This window comes from Pinus tabuliformis, chromosome 3_1 (assembly GCF_031772625.1).
Source record: "Pinus tabuliformis cultivar Carrire ecotype Pingquan chromosome 3_1, CPIR1, whole genome shotgun sequence".
NCBI lineage: Eukaryota > Viridiplantae > Streptophyta > Pinopsida > Pinales > Pinaceae > Pinus > Pinus tabuliformis.
The window spans coordinates 652,078,969-652,106,468 of record NC_142301.1 but is presented as its reverse complement, the minus strand read 5'-3'; the positions used below and the strand labels follow the sequence as shown (position 1 = coordinate 652,106,468).

General features: G+C 34.5%; 1 protein-coding gene across 1 annotated transcript; it reads left to right on the top strand.

The window, feature by feature from the left end:
- On the top strand, positions 1 to 26,676 carry LOC149188739 (uncharacterized). The gene is given in 32 exon segments (XM_089410050.1): positions 1 to 439; positions 655 to 1,204; positions 1,310 to 1,788; positions 1,871 to 2,000; positions 2,094 to 2,165; positions 2,311 to 2,379; positions 2,506 to 2,577; positions 2,705 to 2,773; positions 2,958 to 3,190; positions 3,334 to 3,542; positions 3,678 to 3,804; positions 3,882 to 3,950; positions 4,128 to 4,317; positions 4,452 to 4,584; positions 4,673 to 5,022; positions 13,501 to 13,700; positions 13,967 to 14,497; positions 20,344 to 20,448; positions 20,664 to 21,213; positions 22,945 to 23,423; positions 23,506 to 23,632; positions 23,726 to 23,797; positions 23,942 to 24,010; positions 24,137 to 24,208; positions 24,336 to 24,404; positions 24,589 to 24,821; positions 24,976 to 25,184; positions 25,298 to 25,424; positions 25,504 to 25,572; positions 25,750 to 25,939; positions 26,075 to 26,207; positions 26,296 to 26,676. Coding segments are annotated over 32 exon segments (6,471 nt in total). The 5' UTR covers positions 1 to 336.
- The last annotated feature ends 824 nt before the right edge of the window (positions 26,677 to 27,500 follow it).

The window sequence follows — 27,500 nt, the reverse complement described above, 5'->3', positions numbered from 1 at the left end:
TCGCGAGTTGGAGGAAAGCAATTTCGCAGCTGTTATGTTGAACATACACATTAAATAGACAGTTATTATTGGAATGAGAACAAAATTCTGGACACGGCAAAAACTTGACTCGGGAGATGGAGGAAAGCAATTTCGCAGCTGTTATGTTGAACATACACCTTAAATAGATAGTCGAGAAGATAGTTATTATTGGACTTTCTGAGAGAGGTCACACACAGGCAGAGGCCAAGATATCATATGTAAAAACACTTCCAATTTCCTTCGAAACGGGCAACTGTTTGTCTGAATCCTCCTCCTTTCATTCTACTGTTATATCGCCTGAGGACCTTTTTCTAAATGGTTTTGACTATGGACAAATTTCGTTATGGCAAATGGAGAGGTTGCATAGCGCTAGCTGGCGTGCTCTTGAGTTTATTGCCTCTCACTTCTCCTCAACCAGGTATGTACTAGTTATGGAACCTAAGTTCACAGTTGCCGGGAATGTTGTAGTGCTTCTGTTGTGTTTACATTTCAGAATCGTCATTTGATTTCTCGTCGTTTTGTAAGATTCATGGAGTGTCTGCTTGAATCACCATTTGATGTCTTTTTGATGAATCGTCATATTTGGTTGACAAGATATGGTTTTATTAAAAGTAATTTCTGGTCGTGTGGAAGGATTTTTAAGTATCGATTGTGGAGGGAAAACCAATCGAACAGGAGAAAACAATGTAAGCTGGGTTACCGATACAACTTTTATAGATTTCGGTCAGACAGCAGAGGTCGTGAACGCCTCAAATTACGGTGACGGTTCTTACTTGGAGTTGGATACTCTACGATATTTCCCAAAGCCTCTGAACAAAAGCTGTTATCAGTTGTCTGTGACCCCTAATATACCTTACCTCTTAAGACTGTGGTTTAAGTTTGGAAATTACAGTGGATCCAGACAACTGCCAAGCTTCGCTTTCTCTATTGAGACACTGGATCTGTTAGCTATGGGAAACATAGCGATCTCAAATCTAGATGAAGTACTTTATAATGAAACAATATTTGTTAGTTCTGGCACAGTGCTGTACATCTGTTTGATCAGAACCCCGGAAGCTGATGATCCCTTTATCTCTGCTATCGAACTGAGGACGCTCCAAGCAGGCATGTATGAACAGGCTAAGCCAGGAACAATGTTGATTTCAGTATGGAGATATGATGTCGGTGGAAGTTTTATGCTTAGGTGAGTTTACTTTAGAAATATAGGTAACAAGTATTGGTTATGATATTTTTTTTAATGGAAATCTAAGAGTCATATTTTAATGGCTTTTTATGTGTAATAAAACAGGTATCCTGAAGACAAGTTCGACCGGATCTGGCAATATAAATTAGATTTGACTGTTTCTAATTATATTTCAGTACAGTTTGTAATTTGTGATGAGACAATTTCAACCAACAATACCAAGGAACTTCCTCCACCTGCTGTGATGCAAACGGCGGAAGTTATCATGGATGATCGTCTTGAATTCACTGTAGGACCGACCAATGGTCACAAATTATTACTGTTGTTATATTTTGCAGAGATCGAGAAGCTAAATATGTCTGAACACAGATCCTTTTCCGTGAGAATAAATGGTCAAAATCGGTCTGAAGCCATTACTTCTCTGAGCAATTATTCTACCCTGGAGCGAACATTCATATCCAACCAAGCAGAGGACTTCAACTTTACCTTGGTGAGCACTAGTGACGCTACCAGTGGTCCTATCATCAACGCTTTTGAGACTTACAAAATATTTGACACCCAACCAGCCACATATGCAGAAGATCGTAAGTTACCTTCTTAATGTTTTGAGACTGGAATCGTTGATATTATGATCCAATTTCTAACCAAGTTCTTTTGATGATGCAGTAAAAGCGCTTGAGTCTATCAAAAGCAGGTTTGGCATGAAAGGTTGGATTTCTGATCCTTGCTTTTCGGTCCCGTGGAATGGAATTGCATGTGAGAGTAGTACTACTCTGCCCATAAGAATTTCGGAAATGTAAGTTAATTTCTTCGATATGTTTCGAGCTGAAATCGTATGACTGTCAAGATTCAATCGTGAAATTTTATATTGACTAAAACTTGTTGCCAGCAATCTGTCAGGGAAGAACCTTACAGGATTGGTGCCTAATGATATTGGACAGTTGACCGCATTAATTAATGTGTAAGAAGAAATTAACCATATTTTAATCCTAGTTGGACTCAAAAGAATTCTGGATGCGGTTAATGGAGGGGAACATAGCTTGTGTCTGAATATTATATATCAAATCATAATATATGTGCAACATCATTTGTGTTGAAATTGGCAGGTTTCTGGATAATAACTCTTTTATGGGGAATCTGCCAAATTTCTCCAGTTTAACCAAGTTGGAGAGATTGTAAGTTTCTTCTCAACATTTCAATTTTCAGTTTGTTTGTTTTTTCAACATTCAACTTTCAATTTGTCTGTTTTTAGTGAGCATATGCATTTTCATAAAACCAAAATTATTTTGCTAATTATGTAGATATCTACAAAACAACAACTTGAGCGGTACTCTTCCTTACTGGTTATGCGATCTGAAACACCTAAAAGAGCTGTACGTCGCCCTTTTTCTTCTGATTCTGTTTAGTTTTTGGCACATTTTATTCGACATTTATTTCCACAATTTTATTCAGAATTAGATACGATCAAAGTAGTAAATATCGCAGTGTTTATTTTCACAGGAATATAAATAATAATAATTTTAGTGGTGTAATTCCTATCCAACTTCTTAATGGTTCATTGAAATTCAGGTAACCATATCCTATTTTATATTCCTTATGTTTTGACATAAATCATTAGAGGTTTCAATTTCTTTCCTGCTTTCTATAAAAGAAATGTCATCGACAAATTAAGACAATAATCAATCCAGCTCAGATTCTCGTTAATCGTAGTAGAGGACGTTCATGGATAATCTCTATCTTTGGTCTACTGCAGTTACTGTGGAAACTCCTACTTACCTATGCACAAGGGGAAATGCATTCTGCATACTACAAATAAGAACAAAGGGAAGGTTTTGCTCGGAACGACAGTCGGCGGTATTCTAATAATCGCTTTAGCAATGATAGCGGCAATTGCTGCGTATTACAACAAATTCAGGAGAAAAGAACAGCGTGTTGCTGACAAAAGAAGCGAGCAGGAAATGGAACCAAGATCTTTCTTGTACCAAGGTTAATAAAAATATTAAATATATTATAATACGATACATAATGGTAGTCATCCCTGTAAATGAAATTAGCTTATATTAGCTTAGATTGATTGATTGGTGGTGCTGTGATTCTCAGTAACTTTATTTTCCATTCATTGATTACAGATTATTCGATGGTTATGGTGCCAAGTTCAACGAAATCCCAAGCCTTCACTCTAGATGAGATGATAGCGGCCACACAGAACTTTAGTCAAGAGATCGGGCGAGGGGGATTTGGATCGGTGTTTCTGGGTAAATTGCCTCAAGGAAAATACATAGCCGTCAAAGTGCTCTCACAGTCCTCGCGACAAGGAGTTGAAGAGTTCTTAAATGAGGTGATTTTCAGATATATCTTCAATCATGTAATATGGTTCAATTTGGATTTAATGCAAAAAATTATTACTACGGAATCATTTGAAACCATTTATGATGTATTGTAAAATTCACGCGGGCGGTTATTTGATGAACAGGTTGATCTTCTTTCGAGAATCCATCATAGAAATTTGGTCTCTTTGCTAGGCTATTGTAACGAATCAAGAGAAGTTATGCTTATCTACGAGTACATGTCAGGAGGGTCTCTAAGGGATCACCTTTATGGTAAATACTTCTGCTGAGAGATACGTTTATTTGAGTTGATAAAATAGCCAAGGTAATAAACACGCATTCTTTTCCAGGTCCTAATGCACATCGTTCCCAACGAAATTGGAGAACCAGGCTCAAAATAGTTTTAGATGCAGCACAAGGTTACTCTTTCTCTTAGTTAATTTGATTACCATTGATTCTTTTTATCTAAATTCCTGTTGTGAAGTATCGAGAATAATAAAATAGCGATAAATTTCTAGATTTCTACTTAATATTACAAAGGACAAATAATGAGGAACGACATATCTCACTTATACACCTGTGCTTTTTATTCAAAGGACTGGAATACCTGCACGTCGGTTGCACCCCAAAAATAATTCACAGGGATATCAAGACCCCCAACATCCTTTTAGACAGTGATTTGAATGGAAAAGTAGCAGATTTCGGCCTTTCAAAGATGACTGATGATGGGGAGGCTACTCATGTTACGACTGCCGTAAAAGGAACTGCAGGATACCTGGATCCAGAGTATGTTGGACATATATAGGTTGCAACTGTTGCAATATTCTGATGCTGAGAAATTCATGGCATTATATGAGTAGAGACAATTTCATTTTGCTTTTCCATTGTACTTCTCTAATTTTTTGTGAGACACTTGACAGGTATTTCAAAACTCAAATGTTGACGGAGAAGAGCGATGTGTATAGTTTTGGAGTGGTTTTGCTGGAGGTCATATGTGGTAGACAACCCATAGATTTAAAACTACCTGTAGAGCAACTGAACATCATTAGATGGGTAAGTAATTGTACCATCAATAAATATTTATAGGAATTCCTATAGTGCATTTCTCCAAGACTAACAATAATTATCGGCGTATCTATAGGTGAAACCTTACGTAATGGACAATGATAATCCTGGCAGAATAGCAGAAATCATCGACAACAAGTTGGATGGAGATTACGACATGATGTCTATCACTGGCATTGCCAAAGTAGCGATGAGATGTGTTCACGATGAACCGTCGGGTAGGCCGAGCGTGAGTGAGGTAGTTGCAGAGCTGAAAGAGGCTATCAAACATGAGGATCATCGTGCTTCTATAATTTCAGTTTCAGAGGAAATTGTTGTTCAAAGTAGCGATTTTGTGTCAGGATCGGTCTCTTTATTGGCAGGTTCGAGTGGACCTAGAGGAATGGTGTGGAGTGAGAATAGCTCCAACATTTCTCAAGTGGGAAGATAAGTCGGGATGTTAGCGAAGAAGTCAAACATTCAATACGCTTCTAATTTTTATATCCCAAAGACGTGGAACTTTTCAGTTTCTTCCTTGAAGATAACGTAAATTCTAACTATCTCGGCAAATGCTGGGTGGGGCATGCACTACCAGACATCCTTATCTATAAAATTTGATGATGTACATGCATTGTTATTTTCATGTTATTGGTTATTTATTTTCGTGTTATTTAGTTTTATTTGGTTGGAATGATAAATTAGCAATTGCACCAACATCATTGAAGATAAAGATTAATAAACCAAATGTCATTTAACTGTAGAAAATTAATGATTTACATTATTCAAAATCATTTCCCCTCTTCTAATAGGCTCCTCTTCTTCCTTGTGTGTATCATCTTTCATATTCTTGAGTGATTTAAAAAAAAATATCATTATTTAGTCCTAGATTCATCGTATAATCCTAAATTGTCGAAATCATAACATTTACGTGAAAGGTAAAAGGTCAATGATAGTTAGACTGTTACTGGGTTAGCCAGAGGCCACCCTGTTTCCAGGGACCTCTTATGCAGTCTCAGAAGGCCATAATGAAATCTAGTAGTATGCCCACAAGTGCAGAAACAGGAAGAATGTTAAATAAACTAATTTGCAAGATAATCCGATTACTGTATGGAAAACATTCAAAATCTCTTAAGTGCAAGACGAATAGAAAACAATCGAAATCTTGTCATTCATCAAATCTATTAACTCAGGATTGCAGCAAAAACTGTAAACAGTTCAGGTTATAAATATCATAAATCTATCATTAAATATTATGCCAACATAATATGTTCAGAATCCAAAATTAACAACAGTTATTTATCCTGTATAGAAGAGATTTCTGTTATATTATATTTAAATATTTTTACACAAAAATAAAATAAAATAAAATAAAATATTTAAACAAAAATTAATTAAATAACTCAAATTTAATAATTTATAAATATAATTCCAAAATATTAAATAAAATTAATTTAAAATATTATAAAACAATTTATAATTTTCTTTAATATACATCACATTTTTAATATCCAATGATGTTAACAACGTCTCACATATTAAAATATGTTTTTATATCAAAATGCAAAGCCAATAAAGAATTTACTTGCAGTCAATGTTTTCCCTACACTTAATTATTATTTGTATTTTAATGTTTTCCATACACCTTTTTTTTTCTTATATTTCATATATACAAATAATGTGTCATTTTTTTATTTCAAATTTATAAATATAATTTCAAAATATTTAATAAAATTAATTTAAAATATTATAAAACAACTTAATTTCTTTTTTTTATAAACATCACATTTTTAATATCCAATCATGTGAAGAACAAATAATATATTAAAATAATTTTTTATATATCAAAATGCAAAGCCAACAAAAAATTTATTGGCAATCATGTTTTTCCCACACTTAGTTATTATTTGTATTTTAATGTTTTCCATACACCTTTTTTTACTAACATTTCATATATATACAAATAATGTGTGTGTTTTTTTTTTTCAAATTTATAAATATAATTCCATAATATTTAATAAAATTAATTTAAAATATTATAAAACAACTTAAAAATTTCTTTGATATACATCACATTTTTAATATCCAATAATATTAACAACAACCAATACATTAAAATACTTTTTTATATCAAAATGCAAGACCAACAAAGAATTTACTTGCACAAACTCATATCACTATTTAGTAAAACCTCAAGTCTAAAAGGAATGGGAATATTCATAAATGAAGATCTCATTCCAGAAGATCAAGCAGAATTAAGAAAAGAGGTTCAAAAGGTAAAAGAAGCTAGAAAGGAAGGAAAATGGGCAATAATCAGAAATAAAAAAGCCTTTATTCGAGATAGAAACCAAAAAGATAGTAATAAATAGCAATTCAACATGCTCCGGATCCTTTCTTGGAACTATCGGGGCTTTCCATGGAACAAAGGCCCCAAGCTAAGTTGGATCTCAAATGAGGTTGATATTATTTTGCTTGTTGAAACTTGGGAGCACGAAGAATCTAAGGTCCCTAACATAGATGGCTTTACGCTATGGTCTACCCCGAACAAGCGATCCTCCCGTAGAGGCATTGGGGGAATAACTTGTTACATTAAGAAGAACATCTCCCCCCATGCTAGGATTTATAAAAACGACCCTCACAACCAATATAGTTGGATAGAGATCAATGACATTAATAATAAAAAGACCTACATAGCAATATGTTATTCTCCCCCATCAATTCTAACTTCTATAAGAAGAAGAATCTAGATAAAAATAACCCTTACAATGGTTTAGAGTGATATTTCTAGCCTAAGGAATGAAGGTAATATCCTTTTAATAGGTGACTTTAATGCTCGAACTTCAAGCAACCAAGCTATTATTCTAAGAAATCATTCCAACCCTAATCCTCTTTCATTAGACAAAGACCCTAGTCTGGCTAGTAGGTACAAAAGGAGCTCTGAAGACCTCAGGGAAAATTTGTTTGGGTCGGAGCTAGTCAAGCTCTGTAGTGCTCAAGATCTCATAATTTTCAATGGTCTAAAGAAGTGGCCCAAATCCAGCAAGATGACCTGCATCCATGGACTTGGTAGCAGCGTGGTAGACTATGTTATTTCCAACCTCCCATTATACAACGAAATAATAAATTTTGACATCTTAAATGACCACGAGCCTGACTCTGATCATAGGCCTTTACTTATAGCTCTCAATTTTGTCATGCATAGAGATCCCACAAAAAATAATCATTATAGCCAAAAGAACTTAATATTTGATAGAAATAAAAACGATCTCTTTCTAAATGAATTAAAAACTAATCTGCTTCATTTATCTAGTATAGACAACATAGAATACCTCTATCATAATTTTACTACAACCCTCTCATATTCTATTAACAAGTTCTCAATTGAAGTTTCAAATAATAAAAGAAATAGCAAAACCAACCCATGGTATGACAAAGATTATAAAAGTGCGAGGAGAGCAATTAAGGAAGTTGTTGATGTATCTCTTAAAATGGACAAGATAAAAATATACAAATCCCTAACTAAAAGGAAAAAGAGGCAATACATTCCTCAAAGATAGGAGAATCTCTTACACCTCTCTAAGGTAGCTCCTAAGAAATTTTGGAGGTAGATTCTGACTAGGAAAACTAAAGATAATAATAAAATTGCTCTTCACGATTGGAATTCCTATCTTAAAAAGCTTTATGAATCTCCAAATGTCATGGATAACTTGGAAACCCTGCTCACAACGAAAGAAGTTTTCTCTTTAGAAGACATTGAGTTTGGGGTTAATCGCCTAGTTAATGGGAAAGCTAAGGACATTGAAGGTTACCTGGCGGAAATCTTAAAAATTGGAGGTCCTGTCCTCATCCCCCACATCCACAAGCTTTTCAATCAAGCAGTCAAGCAAGGGTTCCCTAAACCTTGGACTGAGAGGCTCATTATCCCTATTTTTAAAAGTGGGGATACAAATAACCCCTCTAATTATTGGACAATTATGATCAGCCCTCTCTTAGCCAAGTTATATGGTAGTATTTTGGAAAAGAAGTTAAGCATATGTCTTGAAAGTGAAGGTAAGCAGGCTAAAGGTCAAGCAGGTTTCAGAAGGCATCACTCAACAACATACCACCTCGTTACTCTTAGGATCATTGTGGGGGAATGCCGTAATGATAAATCCAATTTCTTTTGTTGCTTTGTGGACTTTAGAAAGGCTTTCGATACGGTTCCTAGATACAACCTTTGGAATAGATTAGAAGAACTAAAGGTTCCTTTCGAGTTGAGAGCTGTCGCTATAAGGTTATATGAGAATGTAATTGCCAAGCTAAAGAGCAATGAGGGGTGGTTGAAAGATATTAAGTGTAATATCAGAGTTAAACAAGGTTGCCCCCTCTCCCCTACCCTATTTTGCATTTACATCGACAAGCTCGAAGGCTATTTAGAGGAAGCAGGATGTGCTGGCATGATATTCGTTGGGATAGTCATCATCCTTCTTCTCTATGCTGACAATATTGTTCTTCTCGCAAGGTGCCCATCTGATCTTGATAAGCAACTCAGGCTTCTTCAGGATTTCTGCTCTACCATGGGTATGACTATTAACACTAACAAAACAAAACTTATGATTATCAAATCCAAGAAGGACACTTATGCTAATTTTATGTATGACAATAATAACTTGGAGGAAGTGTATCCTTACAAGTACCTAGGAATTGATATTCATCACAAACTCAACTGGAACTATAACATTGAGAAAAGGATTAATGGGGGGTGCAAAGCGTATTTTGGTCTTGAAAATAATTGTAAAACAACAAACCTCGTAATGTGGGATAAAAAGAAGTTCCTCTTTGAAAATTTAGTCACTCATGTTATCTTATATGGATGTGAGGTTTGGGGTTGCAGCATATCTAGAGAATCCTGGAGAAAGATTGAGCAAATCAGAAGAGTTTTATAACGTATAACCTGAAAATTAAAAGGAATACACCCTATCATATTCTCCTTATAGAAATAGTTCTTTCCCCTATCAAGAGCCTAGCTATGATTAGGCTTCTGTTGTACAAGCAAAAACTCAATAACATAGGAGATCATAGACTTCCTAAGCTAGCTTTAAATTCCAGCCAAAACCACCTAAGACTCAAACGAGGGTGGTATAAAGACACGAGGGCCTAGTTAAACTATTGGGAGATCAACGAGAATGATGCATTGCAAAACATTTATAACATTAAAGATATTGTTACTTCTAAGTTCAAAGAAAAAATGTGGTGTGAGAAATATTTAGAAGCTAAAAGAAAATAAAGTTATTATAAGAAGGTCATCAACCCCACCCTAGAAGATCAAAAGTATCTCTCTATTTTAACTAGCTCAAAGAAGAAAATTAATATAGCAAAGATTAGAACGAATTCTCATGAGCTCCATAGTGAAACAGGTCGTTGGGCGGTTCCTAAAACACCATGGATGGAAAGGATCTGCCATCTATGTGAGAATAGGAACATCGAGGATGAAAACAACTTCCTCTTAGAGTGCCCCACTTACAACCACATTAGATCTCAATTTCATAATCTTTGTCACAATACTAACCTTCCTAGCCTTTTACGATGTCAAAATTATAGTGAGCTCGGGAGGCTTCTCTCTAAGATTTTTGAGCATAGGAATAAAATCTTAAATCAAACTAAATAATTTGTTTCTTTAGGTCCAATAGACCAAATTTTGTTCTCAGCGGACGTTAGCCATCATCATCATCATCATCATCAGAATATTTATTTATATTAAAATGCAAGGCCAATCAGAAATTTACCTGCATTCATTATTTTCTTTGCACTTAATTATTATTTGCATTTCGATGTTTACTTTCCTTGCACTTAGTTATTATTGTCATTTCAATGTTTTCCGCGGGTCCTTTTTTATAAGACATTTCATGTAGAAAAAACGATATTTTCCTTGCACTTAATTATTATTTGCATTTCAATGTTTTCCTTAAGCTTTTCTTTTATAAGACATTTCATATATAAAAAAGATAGAATCATATAACTTTTCATGTGCAAAAATAGAATTTGTGTTATTTCTTCAAATGTGAAAATAACTTTTGCTCTTTTGACAACCTTTCATATGTAAAAATAAATTGTGTTAAATGTTTATTTAACATTTAATATGTAAAAATTAAATATGTGATATTTTTTTGTCAAAATAATTTCAAAAAATACCAATGTGTTCAGAAAAAAACGAACAAACCTAATTAATATAACAATCTATTTCATTGTATCTATTATTGCATTAAACGAACATAACCAATAAATATAACAATCTATACACGCTTTTTGTAGTTTAGATATAATTTGTTTCTTAGAATCATTGGATTGATTTTTGTATTGTAAGTGGAAAGTACGTCTATACATTCGTTCCACTAGATCCTCATAGTTTTGTAAAAAAAATCCCCCTTTCTTTCCACTAGATCCCTCATAGTTTTGTAAAAAAAAATCCCCCTTTCATTAACCTCCAGCACCACTTCAGGTGAGCTAAGAACCAATTCATTGTCATTTACATGTTCTATAATTTTTCTTTTCTTAGAACAACTTTGATCTTTTGCTTCGTTGTTTCTCTTTGTACAATATTAAACATATATGAACTAATAGATTTCCTGAAACATGTTATCTGATATTCTTAAGTACATTATTAATGAAAATTCAAAAAAAATCTCATATTGGATAGTATTTTTTCATTCACCTGATTCATCATTTTGTAATCTTTCTATACGCTCTTCTACACTAATATAAATACTTTTATCGACCTTCTCCATTTTGTGTCTCTGCATGACAAACACCAACCAATACATATTGGCTAAACTTACATATATTTCAAGCATATTAATTTTGTAAAGAATTTACAAAGAAATTGATGCAGTAGCATCTAGACCTAGCCAACAATGTGATGGTGTGGTCACATGTTGTGGCTAATGAAAGTTTGGAGGAAGACATGGTTGTTTAATTTTATTAATTGTAAAGTATGTAAGTATTTATATTGTTACAAATACTAAGGAAATTAGAGGATAAGTGGCAAGTGATCCTCCCTGCGTAGAGATCAAGCCAAGTAGTTAGAATTGTTCAGATTAGTATAGGATTTGATTTCTAAATATGTAGTCTATCCCTTCAATTGTGAAGGAAATTGTTAGATAGGACATATATGTAATTCCCTTTCTTTTCTAAAAAGGGATTCGAGACAGAGAGACAGAAAGAGAGGATTCACGAGGGAATTGTAAGCCTACGGGCAGATTAGGAACAGAGGCCACTAATTTGTAGAATCAGGCCAGAGAGGAAAAATTCAGGCGAGGATTGAGTAGAGTAAGGGTAAGTTTAGTGTGTGGATTATATTTTGATATCAAAGATCTTTCATTTCTGTAATCAGGACAAGGCGAGACTCTGTAATCCTTTCATGTTGAGTGAATGACATTGTTGTGTTTATGATTGATTATCGGGTTTGCAGAAACCCTTGTATGCTTTCAGATTCTTTACATTCAGACCGAGTGATTATTCCTTAGTTTTATTATGTTTTAACTCCTAAACGTATGTTTGATGGAAGTTGGGGGCATGCTTAAATATCATTGTTTGATACGGGTCGGCGAAGTCTTTTTACATGGTGTTGGTCTCACAAGCTAAAAACTCAAATTACACTAAAAATGGGCGCAAAACACAGTCAGATCTGAAATCCAGACTTGAAACTTTATAAAGGATGGCTTATATCCATATCAAGTTCGAAAGACTGATCGGATTTTTGCATTGGAGCGGGAGGAGTCAACCAAGTGGATGTTGCGATTCCATTGGATCGCCATCAATCGTGACCGTTGGATCGCAGAAGTGGTTTTGTAACAGTGAAGCGGTTTTTGGGCAAGTGAAAAGTCGTAAGCTGTTTTGAAGGATAGACGGTCGATTCCATTAAACATTCGACACGTGGAAGGAGGAAAGAGAGAAAACCGTTTATCGGGCAGTTAAACCCCAAGTTAATTGTTCGGCCGAAATATGATATGGACCGTCAGATCCGCTACGCGCAAATCGACGGTGTAGAATTGGTGTTAGTTTAAATCAAGGAGTAAACGTGGACCGTTAGATTGATGAAAAATCAGACGGTGGATATCAACCGATCGGGATTAGTGATCGAAGCATGCAATAGGAAGGCGATATTCCAAAGGACGGACCCGCCGATATTTATAGAAGCGGGCTTATAAAATTTGAGATCCGGCCCAAGGGTTCTGGCGGGATTTTTCTTTGTATTTCCTTTGTTTCTGTTATTTTCCAATATATGTATTATCTCGGGTTTTTATGGTAAAAGCGGGGTTTTAAAGGCTAAAAGCATATTTATATGCTCCCGATAGTGTAATGGCTTCGATAAAGTGTAAGTCCACGGTTTAAAGGTTTAAAGCCTCAATAAACACTTCTGATAGTGTTGTGGAGTCCTGATAGTTTAAATGGTCCCGATTTGAAAGAAAAAGCACCAAGACTACGCTTCCGATATATATATGTGGGCATGAAATTTAAAGTCTTTTAAGGGTGAAATAGTCCCTATAAGGTGTGAGGGTGTAGCAGCCTTATGGTTGTATCATTTTTGGTATCAGAGCAGGAAAAGGGAAGAAATTTCCTGCGAGAAGAATTTCTTGCTTATGAAAGTTATGATACAAAAGGTATGAAAGTTACAGCAGTTGAATGAATGGCAATGTTGGGCACAGGACTATAGCAGTAAGATTGTAGAAGAACTTTTGGGAACTTCTTAGAGATTGTAGCAGAACCTCATTCCAGCTGAGGCTTGGAATAGATAAGGATAGAGGAGTCCTTAATAGTAGTGAGTGGAGCAACCAGAGAGAGAGAGAGTAAGATTTCTCAGTGCAAGTTCTAAGGAAAGAGGACTTGGAGACCAGGCAGAGGAGAAGCTTGGTGAGAAGATCAACTTAGAAGGAAGTTGATTGGTTACAGGTGTAGAGCTCACATAGAAGAGAAGATGGCTATGGAAAGTTCTATGGAAGGTCCAGAAGAAGGCTACAAGATGGATGAGAAAGGTGCTCAAACAATCCATAGGAAACAGATGAGTCAAGTAAAGCTTGACAAGGAAATGGCCGAGATAAGAGAAAAACTCGATGTGTTAGAAATGTTGCTAGAGGAAAACCAAAGACAAGGTTGGGTCTTGAAGAAGAAGCCAGTGAAGTGGCATAAGTTGTAGAGAAGGCTGCAACAAGAATAGGTAAAGTGGTTGATGGAAAACCTCAGAGAAGCAGAGGCAGAAATGGAAGTTTCCATTTGTAGACTATAACTGAATGAGAATGAAGTTGTCATGGATGACAAATATGGAAAAGAAGTTGTCAAAAATGTTGGCATAATGAAGAAACAGGGTAAGCATTTGTGTTTGATGAATTGATTGATTCTGGTAAAAATTTATGTGCAGGAACAAGGCAATGTGAAGTCAATCTGAAACAAGGAGTTGATTCTGAAGATCAGATCGAAGTGAGGAAGGATGAGATCAGAATGTCTCAAAAAGATGGAATGATGTTGAATTTACAGTATGGAATTATTGAAATAGAGATGAGTTCAAGAGATGATAGTAACAAGAAAACTATTGTGCAACAGGGAGTTATTGATGAACAAGAGGCTGAATATGACATTTCAGAAGCAGACAAATATAATGCCATAATCATTAAGTGTGTAGAAATTAAGCTACTTGAAGAAGAGGTATTCCAAGTACCTAAGCAAGCGGGAAGAACCCTTAGTTTTCAGAAAAATTGTGGAATTACAAGTATACTGGAAGTTGAAGTAAAATGTGGTGAAGACATGAATGAGAAACCAGAAGAAAGAACTGAAATTGTTGCAGGGGGCCAATGGAGAAGGCATTTGTACATTTCAGAAATGCATATGGAAAAATATTGGCATAGGGATTATGATGTTCTTATTCAGGAACATAATCAGTTGCAAGAGAATAGTATTCATCATCTAAGAAGTGAAGTGGACAAAGAAATTGATGAGTTGTGGAGACTCATACAACAACATTCCAATAAACTAAATAGAGGACAAAAGAAAGAAGGAAGATTGGCTGGAAAAAATGGAATAGGTGAAGGTAATGGTAAGTTTCAAATTAAAGTGTGGAATTCTCACATAAATTATGATGATGAGAAAAAATCAATAAGATATATGGAAAAGACAGTAGCAGACAGTGAGAGCATAGATAATGAGGCAATACAGCATAAAGTATGGAGACCTAAAGAACAAAAGACAACAACAATAACCAAGGACAGACTACTGAACAAAGTATGGGATCCAGGAGGACACAGATCAGAAGCACATGATCAGGAGATCATGAGTATTTTTAACCTTGGAAGTCTGATGCAGGAGCATCTAGACCTAGCTAGCAATGTGATGGTGTGGTCACATTTTGTGGCTAATGAAAGTTTGGAGGAAGACTTGGTTGTTTAATTTTATTAATTGTAAAGTATTTAAGTAGTTATATTGTTACAAATACTATGGAAATTAGAGGATAAGTGGCAAGTGATCCTCCCTGCGTGGAGATCAAGCCAAGTAGTTAGAATTGTTCAGATTAGGATAGGATTTGATTTATAAATATGTAGTCTATCACTTCAATTGTGAAGGAAACTGTTAGATAGGACATATATGTAATTCCCTTTCTTTTCTGAAGATGGATTCGAGACAGAGAGATAGAAAGAGAGGATTCATGAGGGAATTGTAAGCCTATAGGCAGATTAGGAACAGAGGCCGCTAATTTGTAGAATCAACCCAGAGAGGAAAGATTTAGGCAAGGATTGAGTAGAGTGAGAGTAAGTTTAGTGTGTGGATTGTATTTTGATATCAAAGATCTTTCATTTGTGTAATCAGGTCAAGGCGAGACTCTGTAATCGTTTCCTATTGAGTGAATGATATTATTGTGTTTATGATTGATTATCGGGTCTACAGAAACCCTTGTATGCTTTCAGATTCTTTACATTCAGACCAGGTGATTATTCCTTAGTTTTATTGTGTTTTAACTCCTAAATGTATGTTTTATGGAAGTCGGGGGCTTTATTTTAAATATCATTGTTTGATACGCGCCGGTGAAGTATTTTTACATGGTTTTGGTCTCACAAGCTAAAAACTCGAATTACACTAAAAATGGGCGCAAAACACAGTCAGATCTAAAATCCAGACTTGAAACTTTATAAAGGATGACTTATATCCATATCAGGTCCGAAAGACTGATCGGATCAGCGCATTGGAGCGGGAGGAGTTAACCAAGTGGATGTTGCGATTGCGATCGCGCGATTAAATCATAGTCGTTGGATCGCGATCAACCGTGACCGTTGGATCGCAAAAGTGGTTTCGTAACACTGAAGCGGTTTTCAGGCGAGTAAAAAGCTGTAAGTTGTTTTGAAGGACAAGCGACCGATTCCATTCAACATTCGACACGTGGCAAGGAGGAGAGAGAGAAAATCCTTTATTGGGCGGTTAAACCCTAGGTTAATTGTTTGGCCGAAATATGATATGGACCGTCGGATTCGCTACGCGTAGATCGATGATGGAGAATTGGTCTCAGTTTAAATCACAGAGTAAATGTGGACCGTTAGATTGATGAATAATCGGATGGTGGAGATCAGCCGATCGGGGATCGGTGATCGGAGCGCGCAATAGGAAGGTGATATTCCAAAGGATGGACCAACCAATATTTATAGAGGCGGGCTTATAAAATTTGAGATCCAGCCCAAGGGTTCCAGTAGGATTTTTCTTTGTATTTCCTTTGTTTCCGTTATTTTTCGATATATGTATTGTCTCGGGTTTTTATGGTAAAAGCGGGGTTTTAAAGGCTAAACGCATATTTATATGCTCCCGATAGTGTAATGGCTTCGATAAAGTGTAAGTTCGCGGTTTAAAGGTTTAAAGCCTCAATAACACTTCCGATAGTGTTGTGGAGTCCCGATAGTTTAAATGGTCTCGATTTTAAAGAAAAAGCACCAAGACTATGCTTCTGATATATATATATATGTGGGCATGAAATTTAAAGGCTTTTAAGGGTGAAATAGTCCGAGTAAAGTGTGACGGTGTAGCAGCATTATGGTTGCATCAGAACTTGTCTTCTCTATTTTTTTGATGTGTTATTGGAATGTCGGTCAATATTTTTGTTACTTGACACTTATTTGAGCACTATACCCCATGTAGATTGATATATATATATATATATATATATATATATATATAGATATATATATATATATATAGATTTATATATATATATATATATATATATATATATAATAACCAGAGAAGCACTCTACTCGTGAAAAAGACTTACAATTTAAAAAGTGAAAACATAGTGATAGCTAGTAAAAACAAAGGAATGATATTTTTTTACAATGGCAAAAAAATGAAATTTTTTTAATAATCACAAGGAATGAATTTCCTTTCTTATGGTTTGTGATAGGTCCCATAATTAAGTGAGATGATACTTCTTTACCATGGAAAACAAATGATTTTTTTTAGTAATCACAAGGAATGAATTTCCTTTCTTATTGTTTGTGATGGGTCCCACAATTAAGTGTGACTTTTCGCTGGACTTCACAATGCAGTGGACACATATTATTTTGGACTTCACAATGCAATGGACAAGTATTCAACACAAGGATGGTGTAAAATGAGTAAAATAATAAAATGTATAAACCAACTCCAATGAAATACAACGAAAAAATTTATTGAAACTGTTGTTCTCGTGTTCAATGTCTGTTCATTGTATACAGTTTGCCAAACGACGTACTTGGCAATAAAATCAAAAAATAAACATTCAATTATTTTTTAAAACTGGAAAAAAAAATGTACAGGATGCGTTGCTAATAAAAAAAAATATATATTATAATAATAAAAATGAATGGTTATTTACCAAAAAATTATGTACACGATGCATTGCTAATAATAAAAAAAAAAATTATAATAATAAAAATGAATGGTTATTTACCAAACAAGTGTTGTAAGGTTAATAAAACCAAAAAATTAAAAAAGAGAAAAATATTTATAATAATAAAAATGAATTGTTATTTACCAAACAAGTGTTGTAGGGCAGTGTAGCTTTGCCACTCAATTCAAAAATTATATTATGGACAAAATTGCATTAAGAATTATAATTTATATTAGTCAATGTTAACTAAATTAATTAATGTGACTAATAAATCAATGAAATCTTATAGTCTTGCTTTCACAGAGGAACTAATAAATTGAGATGTGAAGTGAATAAATTAATTATTTGCTCATGCACATAGATTTGCATAAATTTTTGTGGGCAATAACCACTAGTAAGTCTACACATTTACAATTTTATTCCTATATAAGTGTTGAGAAAACATAAATAATGGTGAAAAGTAACTCATTGTAAATATACTTATTTACATCTTATTTCTATTTTGTTTATACAAACACTTGTTTAAATTCTGCTGAAAAATAATTGATGATAAATATGTTATATATTATGTTCAAAGACTACTTAAACTATGGTGAGAAATAATTAATTGTAAATATGTTATTTACTTCATTCAAAATTTAAGAATAAAAAATCATTACACATATATCTAAAAATAATATATAAATATTGTAACCATATCAATAAAATATGACATAAAATATGCTACATAATTATTGTTTGTATATACATAATATTATATTGTAAACAAAAGTTATAATAAAACATTTAAATTACAATCCAATTAAATATTTGAAAAATAAATTTTTAATAATACAAAAAAATATTTATTGTTAAAATTCAAATATTATTAAAAACAATGGTCAATGCTCAACATAAACCAAGCAAATACATTACTAAAATCTTACCTGGGAATGGACGACTAATAAGAAATGTTTAGAATCTTTCGTACATTATTTTAATAAAAACATTTACCAATGGTATTGTAAAGCATCAGGCCAATGGCAACATCCTTATTGGACAGTCGATTTTTCCTCTGAGCACGGCTCTTATTCAATGAACTTTTTGTCATTTTTAAGAACATGTCAGTGAGGACACTCCTAGGCAGAACGTGGTGACAGAGATGGAGGTGGATGGGCATTTTGACTGCTTCATATTGGATTCAGCTTGAACTTGGACGGATTCGGATTCAGCTTCCAGAGATGACGATGTTGCATTGAAAATGTCCATCGAATTCCGAGTTACCATGTGAAGTAGGCCGCTGCACTGTATTGATTGTAGTGTGATGTGAAGTAGGCCGCTGCACTGTATTGATTGTAGTGTCTACACCGTCCGATTGGCAAGTCAGTTGCAGTCTTCCTTGGGCGGGACTCAATTATCGTTGTTTTTAATTGACTCGCTGTAGATTCCCTGCACCAACGCGCAAAAAATATTCAGCTTCACTCGGTTTATGGCCGCCTTCTACGCCTGGCTAAATGGCTTCTACCCATTTTAAAGAAAAACACATTTTATTTTATTGGGCTTGTCATGATGCACACTTACACAATGATATGTATAATAGTTGACATGTACTATACAGATTGTGTAAGTTTAATAGGTAAGAGCATGCGTATTTAAAACCAAAAAAATAGAAAATGTATATCTTAATAAATTTAATAGTCAAATGCTAGAATATATATGTTTTGCTAGACTTAATAATCAAATAGCTTCTTTATCCTACAATAAAAAATCTAGCCTAATATACCAATTTGATACCTAGTTTAACATCTAGCCTAATATACAAATTTGATACCTAGTTTAACAATGCCATTAAAGATTAGATAATAATAATTATTATTATTTGTTAAAATAAAATAAAAAGCACTAAACCAGCATCAGATCTGAAAGAGTAACCAGACGTGGAGTCAAGGTCAAAGAAACGCTTAAGTAGAAATGGGAATGTAGTTTTTATTTTTATAATTATGGGAATGTAGTTTTTATTTTTATTAAAAAAATTATAGTGAAAGTGTTTGAATTCTATTTATGATGGTAGAAATAGATTCAACATCATACAAAATTTTAAGGACATTCAAAATCTTGAAGCTTGATAATTGTCAATTAGAATTTTAAAAATTACTGCAGGATTTTATCAAAATCGTATCAAGATTTTCATATTTTTACAGCACAATTTTAGATATCATTTATGATATAGAACAATCAATTAGTTTACATAAATTGAATATGGAATTTTACAAGTATAATTTTGATTTAACTGTGACATGGTAACTTTAATATGGTGAACTTTCAAATTTTTAGAAATGCAAATTTTTTCTCAAATTTTGCACTAAAAAAATTGATTAATTCTTCGTATAAACTACTTTATAAAATTTACTACAATATAATATTTGAGAAAATAATAAAATTAAACCTACAATGATATCATATTCAAAAAATAATTCTTAATATTTAATTTTTAATATTTAAAACTTTATTAATAAGTGAAATATTCAAATCAATAAAACAAAAATATAAGTTTACCGTATCTCACAGCTCTACCCTGCTAGACAGTCGTACAAAACCTTAACTCGCAAGTGGGATGAGAACAACAGTCTGGATACGGAAAGTTGTACATGGAAAAGACTTGACTAGCAAGTAGGAGGAAAAAAATTTCGCAGTCAACAAGGGCTGCAATTATGTTGAACATACACATTACATAGACAGTCACGCAAACAGTCGACAAGAAAGTTGTTATTGGACTTTCCCAGAGAGGTCTCGCACAGCCAAAAGCCAAGAAATCATATGTAAAGAACACTTCCAAATTCCTTCGAAACAGGCAACTGTTTGTCTGAATCCTCCTCCTTTCATTCTACTGTTATATCGCCTGAGGACTTTTTTCTAAATGGTTTTGACTATGGACAAATTTCGTTATGGCAAATGGATAGGTTGCATAGCGCTAGTTGGCGTGCTCTTGAGTTTATTGCCTCTTACTTCTCCTCAACCAGGTATGTACTAATTATGGAACCTAAGTTCACAGTTGCCGGGAATGTTGTAGTGTTTCTGTTGTGTTTACCTTTCAGAATCGTCATTTGATTTCTCGTCGTTTTGTAAGATTCATGGAGTGTCTGCTTGAATCACCATTTGATGTCTTTTTGATGAATCGTCATATTTGGTTGACAAGATATGGTTTTATTAAAAGTAATTTCTGGTCCTGTGGAAGGATTCTTAAGTATCGATTGTGGAGGGAAAACCAATCGAACCGGAAAAAACAATGTAACCTGGGTTACCGATACAACTTTTATAAACTTCGGTCAGACAGCAGAGGTCGTGGACGCCTTAAATTACGGCCACGGTTCTTACAAGGAGTTGTATACTCTACGATATTTCCCAAAGCCTCTGAACAAAAGCTGCTATCAGTTGTCTGTGACCCCTAATATATCTTACCTCTTAAGACTGTGGTTTCAGTTTGGAAATTACAGTGGATCCAGACAATTGCCAAGCTTCGCTTTCTCTATTGAGACACTGGATCTGTTAACTATGGGAAACATAGCGATCTTAAATCCAGTTAAAGCACTTTATAATGAAACAATATTTGTTAGTTCTGGCACAGTGCTGTACATCTGTTTGATCAGAACCTCGGACGCTGATGATCCCTTTATCTCTGCTATCGAACTGAGGACGCTCCAACCAGGCATGTATGAACAGGCTAAGCCAGGAACGATGTTGATGTCAGTATGGAGATATGATGTTGGCGGAAATTCTACTGTTAGGTGAATATTTCCAACTGTATATATTTACCTCTAATTAAAGAAGTAGTGGTATAAAACGCTACTTGTTTCATTAATAAAAAGGTAGTACATGGGACATTTTCTATCTTTCCATCTTGGATTATATAATTTATCCAAGTTTTTCGTAATATTAAAACTTTATCTCAAAATATCTGTAATTGTCTCTTTGAGTTTGACATCCTTTGCTGTACAAAACAGACAGTTCAAAATTGTACTAATTTTAAAAAACCTTGATACTCCCATTTCTGTTGCATAAAAATCGTTTCAATTGCTATCACTTTCCAGATCACAACAAAAAAACCTTTCATTCTCGTTTGCTTTTATGAGTAGTTGATAGTGCGGGCTGAAAGTTCCTTGTCAGAGTTTTGATGACATTCATCCAATTGATTGAATTTGGAGGATTGAATTCATCTAATTAATTAAAAGGAGAGGATTGAATTTTTTCAAAAAGCTAGATCAGACTTTAACTTCGAGACTTATGAATGGCTTTACTGTGCAAGGAATCAATAGTTGAATTGAGGCTTCTCTGATCCATAATATTTGCAAGAATAACTTCGACTTAAATCACATGTAGATAAAAATTTGTCGACGCGTTTCGAACCAACTAGTGTGGTTGGTTGTCCTGACGATGAACCACACTAGTTGGTTCCGTCGACAAATGTTTATCTACAGTGTGGTTCATCGTCAAAACAACCAACTTGTCCTCACGATGAACCACACTAATTGGTTCCGTCGACAAATGTTTATCTATATGTGAATTTATGCCGAACATGTGAATTTATGGCGAAGTTATTCTTGCAAGGATTGAATTTATTTTGTAGCTTAATTCATTCTAGATACACTAAATTTGTATCAGATTAATTCATAATTATTTGGCCACTATCAATACTCCCCACAAAGCTATAATTTCTGTTCTATTATTGGATCCTTTCCCACTCTCCCACCAGAAATAATAGAACTTAGTGTAAATAACGGCTCCACAACCACATGCTCTCCCAACATAAGCACCCTAAAAAGAAACCACTGGAAATAATTGCCATAATTCTCTAAGCTTGAATTTTCTGCCACCTTTACTTCCCTTCATTAGCTCGGCCCAATTTCGTTAAAATTGGCTACTGTCTCGTAACAAGCTACTGTCTTGTTAATGTGGTCATGCGCCTCCCATCCTTTCTATTCAAAAATGATAACATTAAGCCTCCTCTATATAAACTTCGAGTCATAATTAGCCAGTTAGTCATGCCAATGTTCATTGTAATCCATTATCCTACCCGTTTAAACTTCTAAAGAAAAGATATCTCTATACCACCGATACGATAAGGCTGAATGAATTTCAATACGAGAGATAATTTAGATGCAGTAATTTTCACCATTTTGAGATATTTTTCGAATTGGCTTATTTTATAGCAAACAAATTCCATTTTCAAATAATTTCAAATAAAATGGGGCTAAAAGAGATTCAAAAAACTGGTTATAAATAGAACCAAAATTTTAAAAGTAGCGTGAATTTAGGATAATCCAATGTTAGGTGGGTCGAAAAACTTTGTCCCAACAGTTTTACGCGTTAGACCCAGATACATGGGTGTTTCGAAAGCACCAAATATTCTGACTACTTAGATCACCGAATTCTGACAAAGAAAGAAAAATCACTTTTAACATACTCTTTTTCTTCTTCCAAGTAATGATGAGTTGAATGGTCTCGTATGGATTAAACAGGTATCCTGAAGACGAGCTTGACCGGATCTGGACATATAAATCAGATGTCAGTATTTCTGATAATTATTCTTTACAGTTTGCAAGGTGTAAAGAGCCCATTTCAACAAATAATACCAGCGAATATCCTCCATCTGTTGTGATGCAAACGGCAGCGGTTATTACGGAATCTGGTTTTCAATTCAAAGTAGGATCGACCAACGGTCATAAATTATTACTGCTCTTATATTTTGCAGAGATCGAGAAGCTAAATATCTCTCAATCGAGATCTTTTTACGTGGAAATAAACAGCGAAATACGGTCTGAAGCCATTACTTCATTGAGCAATTATTCTACCTTGGAACGAACATTCATTAATAATCAAACAGATGACTGCTATTTTACTTTGGTCAACACAAGTGCCGCTACTAGTAATCCTATAATCAACGCTTTTGAGACTTACAAAGTAGTTGACACCGAACCTGCAACATATGCACAAGATCGTAAGTTACCTTCCTAATGTTTTGAGACTGGAATCGTTGATATTATGATCCAATTTCTAACCAAGTTCTTTTGATGATGCAGTAAAAGCGCTTGAGTCTATCAAAAACAGGTTTGGCATGAAAGGTTGGATTTCTGATCCTTGCTTTTTGGTCCCGTGGAATGGAATTGCATGTGAGAGTAGTACTATGCCCATAAGAATTTCGGAAATGTAAGTTAATTTCTTCGATATGTTTCGAGCTGAAATCGTATGACTGTCCAGATTCAATCTTGAAATTTTATATTGACTAAAACTTGTTGCCAGCAATCTGTCAGGGAAGAACCTTACAGGATTGGTGCCTAATGATATTGGACAGTTGACCGCATTAATTAATGTGTAAGAAGAAATTAACCATATTTTAAGCCTAGTTGGACTCAAAAGAATTCTGGATGCGGTTAATGGAGGGGAACACAGTTTGTGTCTGAATATTATATATCAAATCATAACATATGTGCAACATCATTTGTGTTGAAATGGCAGGTCTCTGGATAATAACTCTTTTATGGGGAATCTGCCAAATTTCTCCAGTTTAACCAAGTTGGAGAGATTGTAAGTTTCTTCTCAACATTTCAGTTTTCAGTTTGTTTGTGTTTTCAACATTCAACTTTCAATTTGTCTGTTTTTAGTGATCATATACATTTTCATAAAACCAAAATTACTTTGCTAATTATGTAGATATCTACAAAACAACAACTTGAGCGGAACTCTTCCTTACTGGTTATGCGATCTGAAAAACCTAAAAGAGTTGTACGTCGCCATTTTTCTTCTGATTCTATTTAATTTTTGACACATTTTATTCCAAATTTATTTCCACAATTTTATTCACAATTAGACACGATCGAAGTAGTAACTATCGTAGTGTTTATTTTCACAGGAATATAAATAATAATAATTTTAGCGGTGTAATTCCTATCCAACTTCTTAATGGTTCATTGAAATTCAGGTAACCATATCGTATTTTATATTCGTTATGTGTTGACATAAATCATTAGAGATTTCAATTTTTCTTTCCTACTTTCTATAAAAGAAATGTCATCGAAATTAAGACAATAATCTATCCAGCTCAGAGTCTCATTAATCGTACTGGAGGACGTTCATGGATAATCTCTATCTTTGGTCTACTGCAGTTACTGTGGAAACTCCTACTTACCTATGCATAAGGGGAAATGCATTCTGCATACTACAAATAAGAACGAAGGGAAGGTTTTGCTCGGAACGATAGTCGGCGGTATTCTAATCATCGCTTCAGCAATGGTAGCCGCAATTGCTGTGTATTACAACAAATTCAGGGGAAAAGAACAGGGTGTTGCTGACAAAAGAAGGGGGCAGGAAATGGAACCGAGATCTTTCTTGTACCAAGGTAAATAAATACTAATAATATTAAATATATTATAGTACGATACATAATGGTAGTCATCCCTGTAAATGAAATTAGCTTATATTAGGTTAGATTGATTGATTGATTGGTGGTGCTGTGATTCTCACTAACTTTATTTTCCCTTCATTGATTACAGATTATTCGATGGTTATGGTGCCAAGTTCAACGAAATCCCAAGCCTTCACTCTAGATGAGATGATAGCGGCCACACAGAACTTTAGCCAAGAGATCGGGCGAGGGGGATTTGGATCGGTGTTTTTGGGTAAATTGCCCCAAGGAAAATACATCGCGGTCAAAGTGCTCTCGCAGTCCTCGCGACAAGGAGTTAAAGAGTTCTTAAATGAGGTGATTTTCAAATATATCTTCAATCATGTAATTACCACAGAATCATAGTTTAAATCCATTTATGAGTAATCTATGTATTGTAAAATTCACGCGAGCGGTTATTTGATGAACAGGTTGATCTTCTTTCGAGAATCCATCATAGAAATTTGGTCTCTTTACTGGGCTATTGTAACGAATCAAGAGAAGTTATGCTTATCTACGAGTACATGTCAGGAGGCTCCCTAAGGGATAACCTTTATGGTAAATGCTTCTGTTGAGAGATATATATTTATTTGAGTCGATAAAATAGCCAAGGTAATAAATACGCATTCTTTTCCAGGTCCTAATGCACATTGTTCCAAACGAAATTGGAGAACCAGGCTCAAAATAGCTTTAGATGCAGCACAAGGTTACTCTTTCTCTTAGTTAATTTGATGCACATCGATTCTTTTTATCTAAATGCGCGTTGTGAAGTATCGAGAATAATAAAATAGCCCTAAATTTCTAGATTTCTACTTAATATTACAAAGGACAAATAATGAGAAACGACATATCTCACTTATACACCTGTGGTTTCTATTCAAAGGACTGGAATACCTGCACGTCGGTTGCACCCCAAAAATAATTCACAGGGATATCAAGACCGCCAACATCCTTTTAGACAATGATTTGAATGGAAAAGTAGCAGATTTCGGCCTTTCAAAGATGACTGATGATGAGGAGGCTACTCATGTTACGACTGCCGTAAAAGGAACTGCAGGATACCTGGATCCAGAGTATGTTGGGCATATATAGGTTGCACCTGTTTGCAATATTTTGATGCTAAGAAATTCATGGCATTATATGAGTAGAGACAATTTCATTTTGCTTTTCCATTGTACTTCTCTAATTTTTTGTGAGACACTTAACAGGTATTTCAAAACTCAAATGTTGACCGAGAAGAGCGATGTGTATAGTTTTGGAGTGGTTTTGCTGGAGGTCATATGTGGTAGACAACCCATAGATTTAAAACTACCTGTAGAGCAACTGAACATCATTAGATGGGTAAGTAATTTTACCATCAATAAATATTTATAGGAATTCCTATAGTGCATTTCTCCAAGTCTAACAATAATTATGGGCGTATCTATAGGTGACACCTTACGTAATGGACAATGATAATCCTGGTAAAATAGCAGAAATCATTGACAAGAAGTTGGATGGAGGTTACGACATGATGTGTATCACTGGTGTTGCCAAAGTAGCGATGAGATGTGTTAACGATGAACCGTCGGGTAGGCCGAGCGTGAGTTAGGTAGTTGCAGAGCTGAAAGAGGCTATCAAACATGAGGATCATCGTGCTTCTACAATTTCAATTTCAGAGGAAATTGTTGGTGAAAGTAGCGATTTTGTGTCAGGCTCGGTCTCTTTATTGGCAGGTTCGAGTGGACCTAGAGGAATGGTGTGGAGTGATAATAGCTCCAACATAAGTCGGGACGTTGGCGAAGAAGTCAAACATTCAATACGCTTCTAAATTTTATATCCCAAAGACGTGGAACTTTTCAGTTTCTTCCTTGAAGATAACGTAAATTCTAACTATCTCGGCAAATGCTGGGTGGGGCATGCACTAACATCCTTGTCTATAAAATTTGACGATGTACATGCATTCTTATTTTCATGTTATTGGTTATTTATTTTCGTGTTATTAGTTATAAGAGTAAAGTTTTTTAATTGTAGTTTTAGTTTTATTGGGGTGGGATTTGGTTGGGATTGGTTGGAAAGATAAATTAGTAATTGCACCAGCATCATCATTATCATCATTATTGAAATAACATCATCATCATTGAAATTATTGAAATAACATCATCATTATTGAAATTAAAGATTACTAAACCAAATGTCATTTAAATGTAGAAAATAAATAATTACATTATGCAAAATCTTTTACCCTCTTCTAGGCTCCTCTTTTTCCATGGGTGTATCATCTTTTCATCATTCTGAGCGATTTAAAAAAAAAAAAAATCATTATTTAGTCCTAGATTCATCCTATAATCTTAAATTGTCGAAATCATAACATTTACTGTTAGACTGTTACTGGGTTAGCCAGAGGCCAAGCTGTTTCAGGGACCTCCTATCCAGTCCCAGAAAGCCATAATGAAATCTAGTAGTATGTCCACAAGTGCAGAAACAGGAAGAATGTTAAATAAACTAATTTGCAAGATAATCCGATTACTGTATGGAAAACATTCAAACATTCAAAATCTCTTAAGTGCAAGACGAATAGAAAACAATCATCAAATCTATTAACTCAGGATTGCAGCAAGAACTCTAAACAGTTAAGGTTATAAATATCATAAA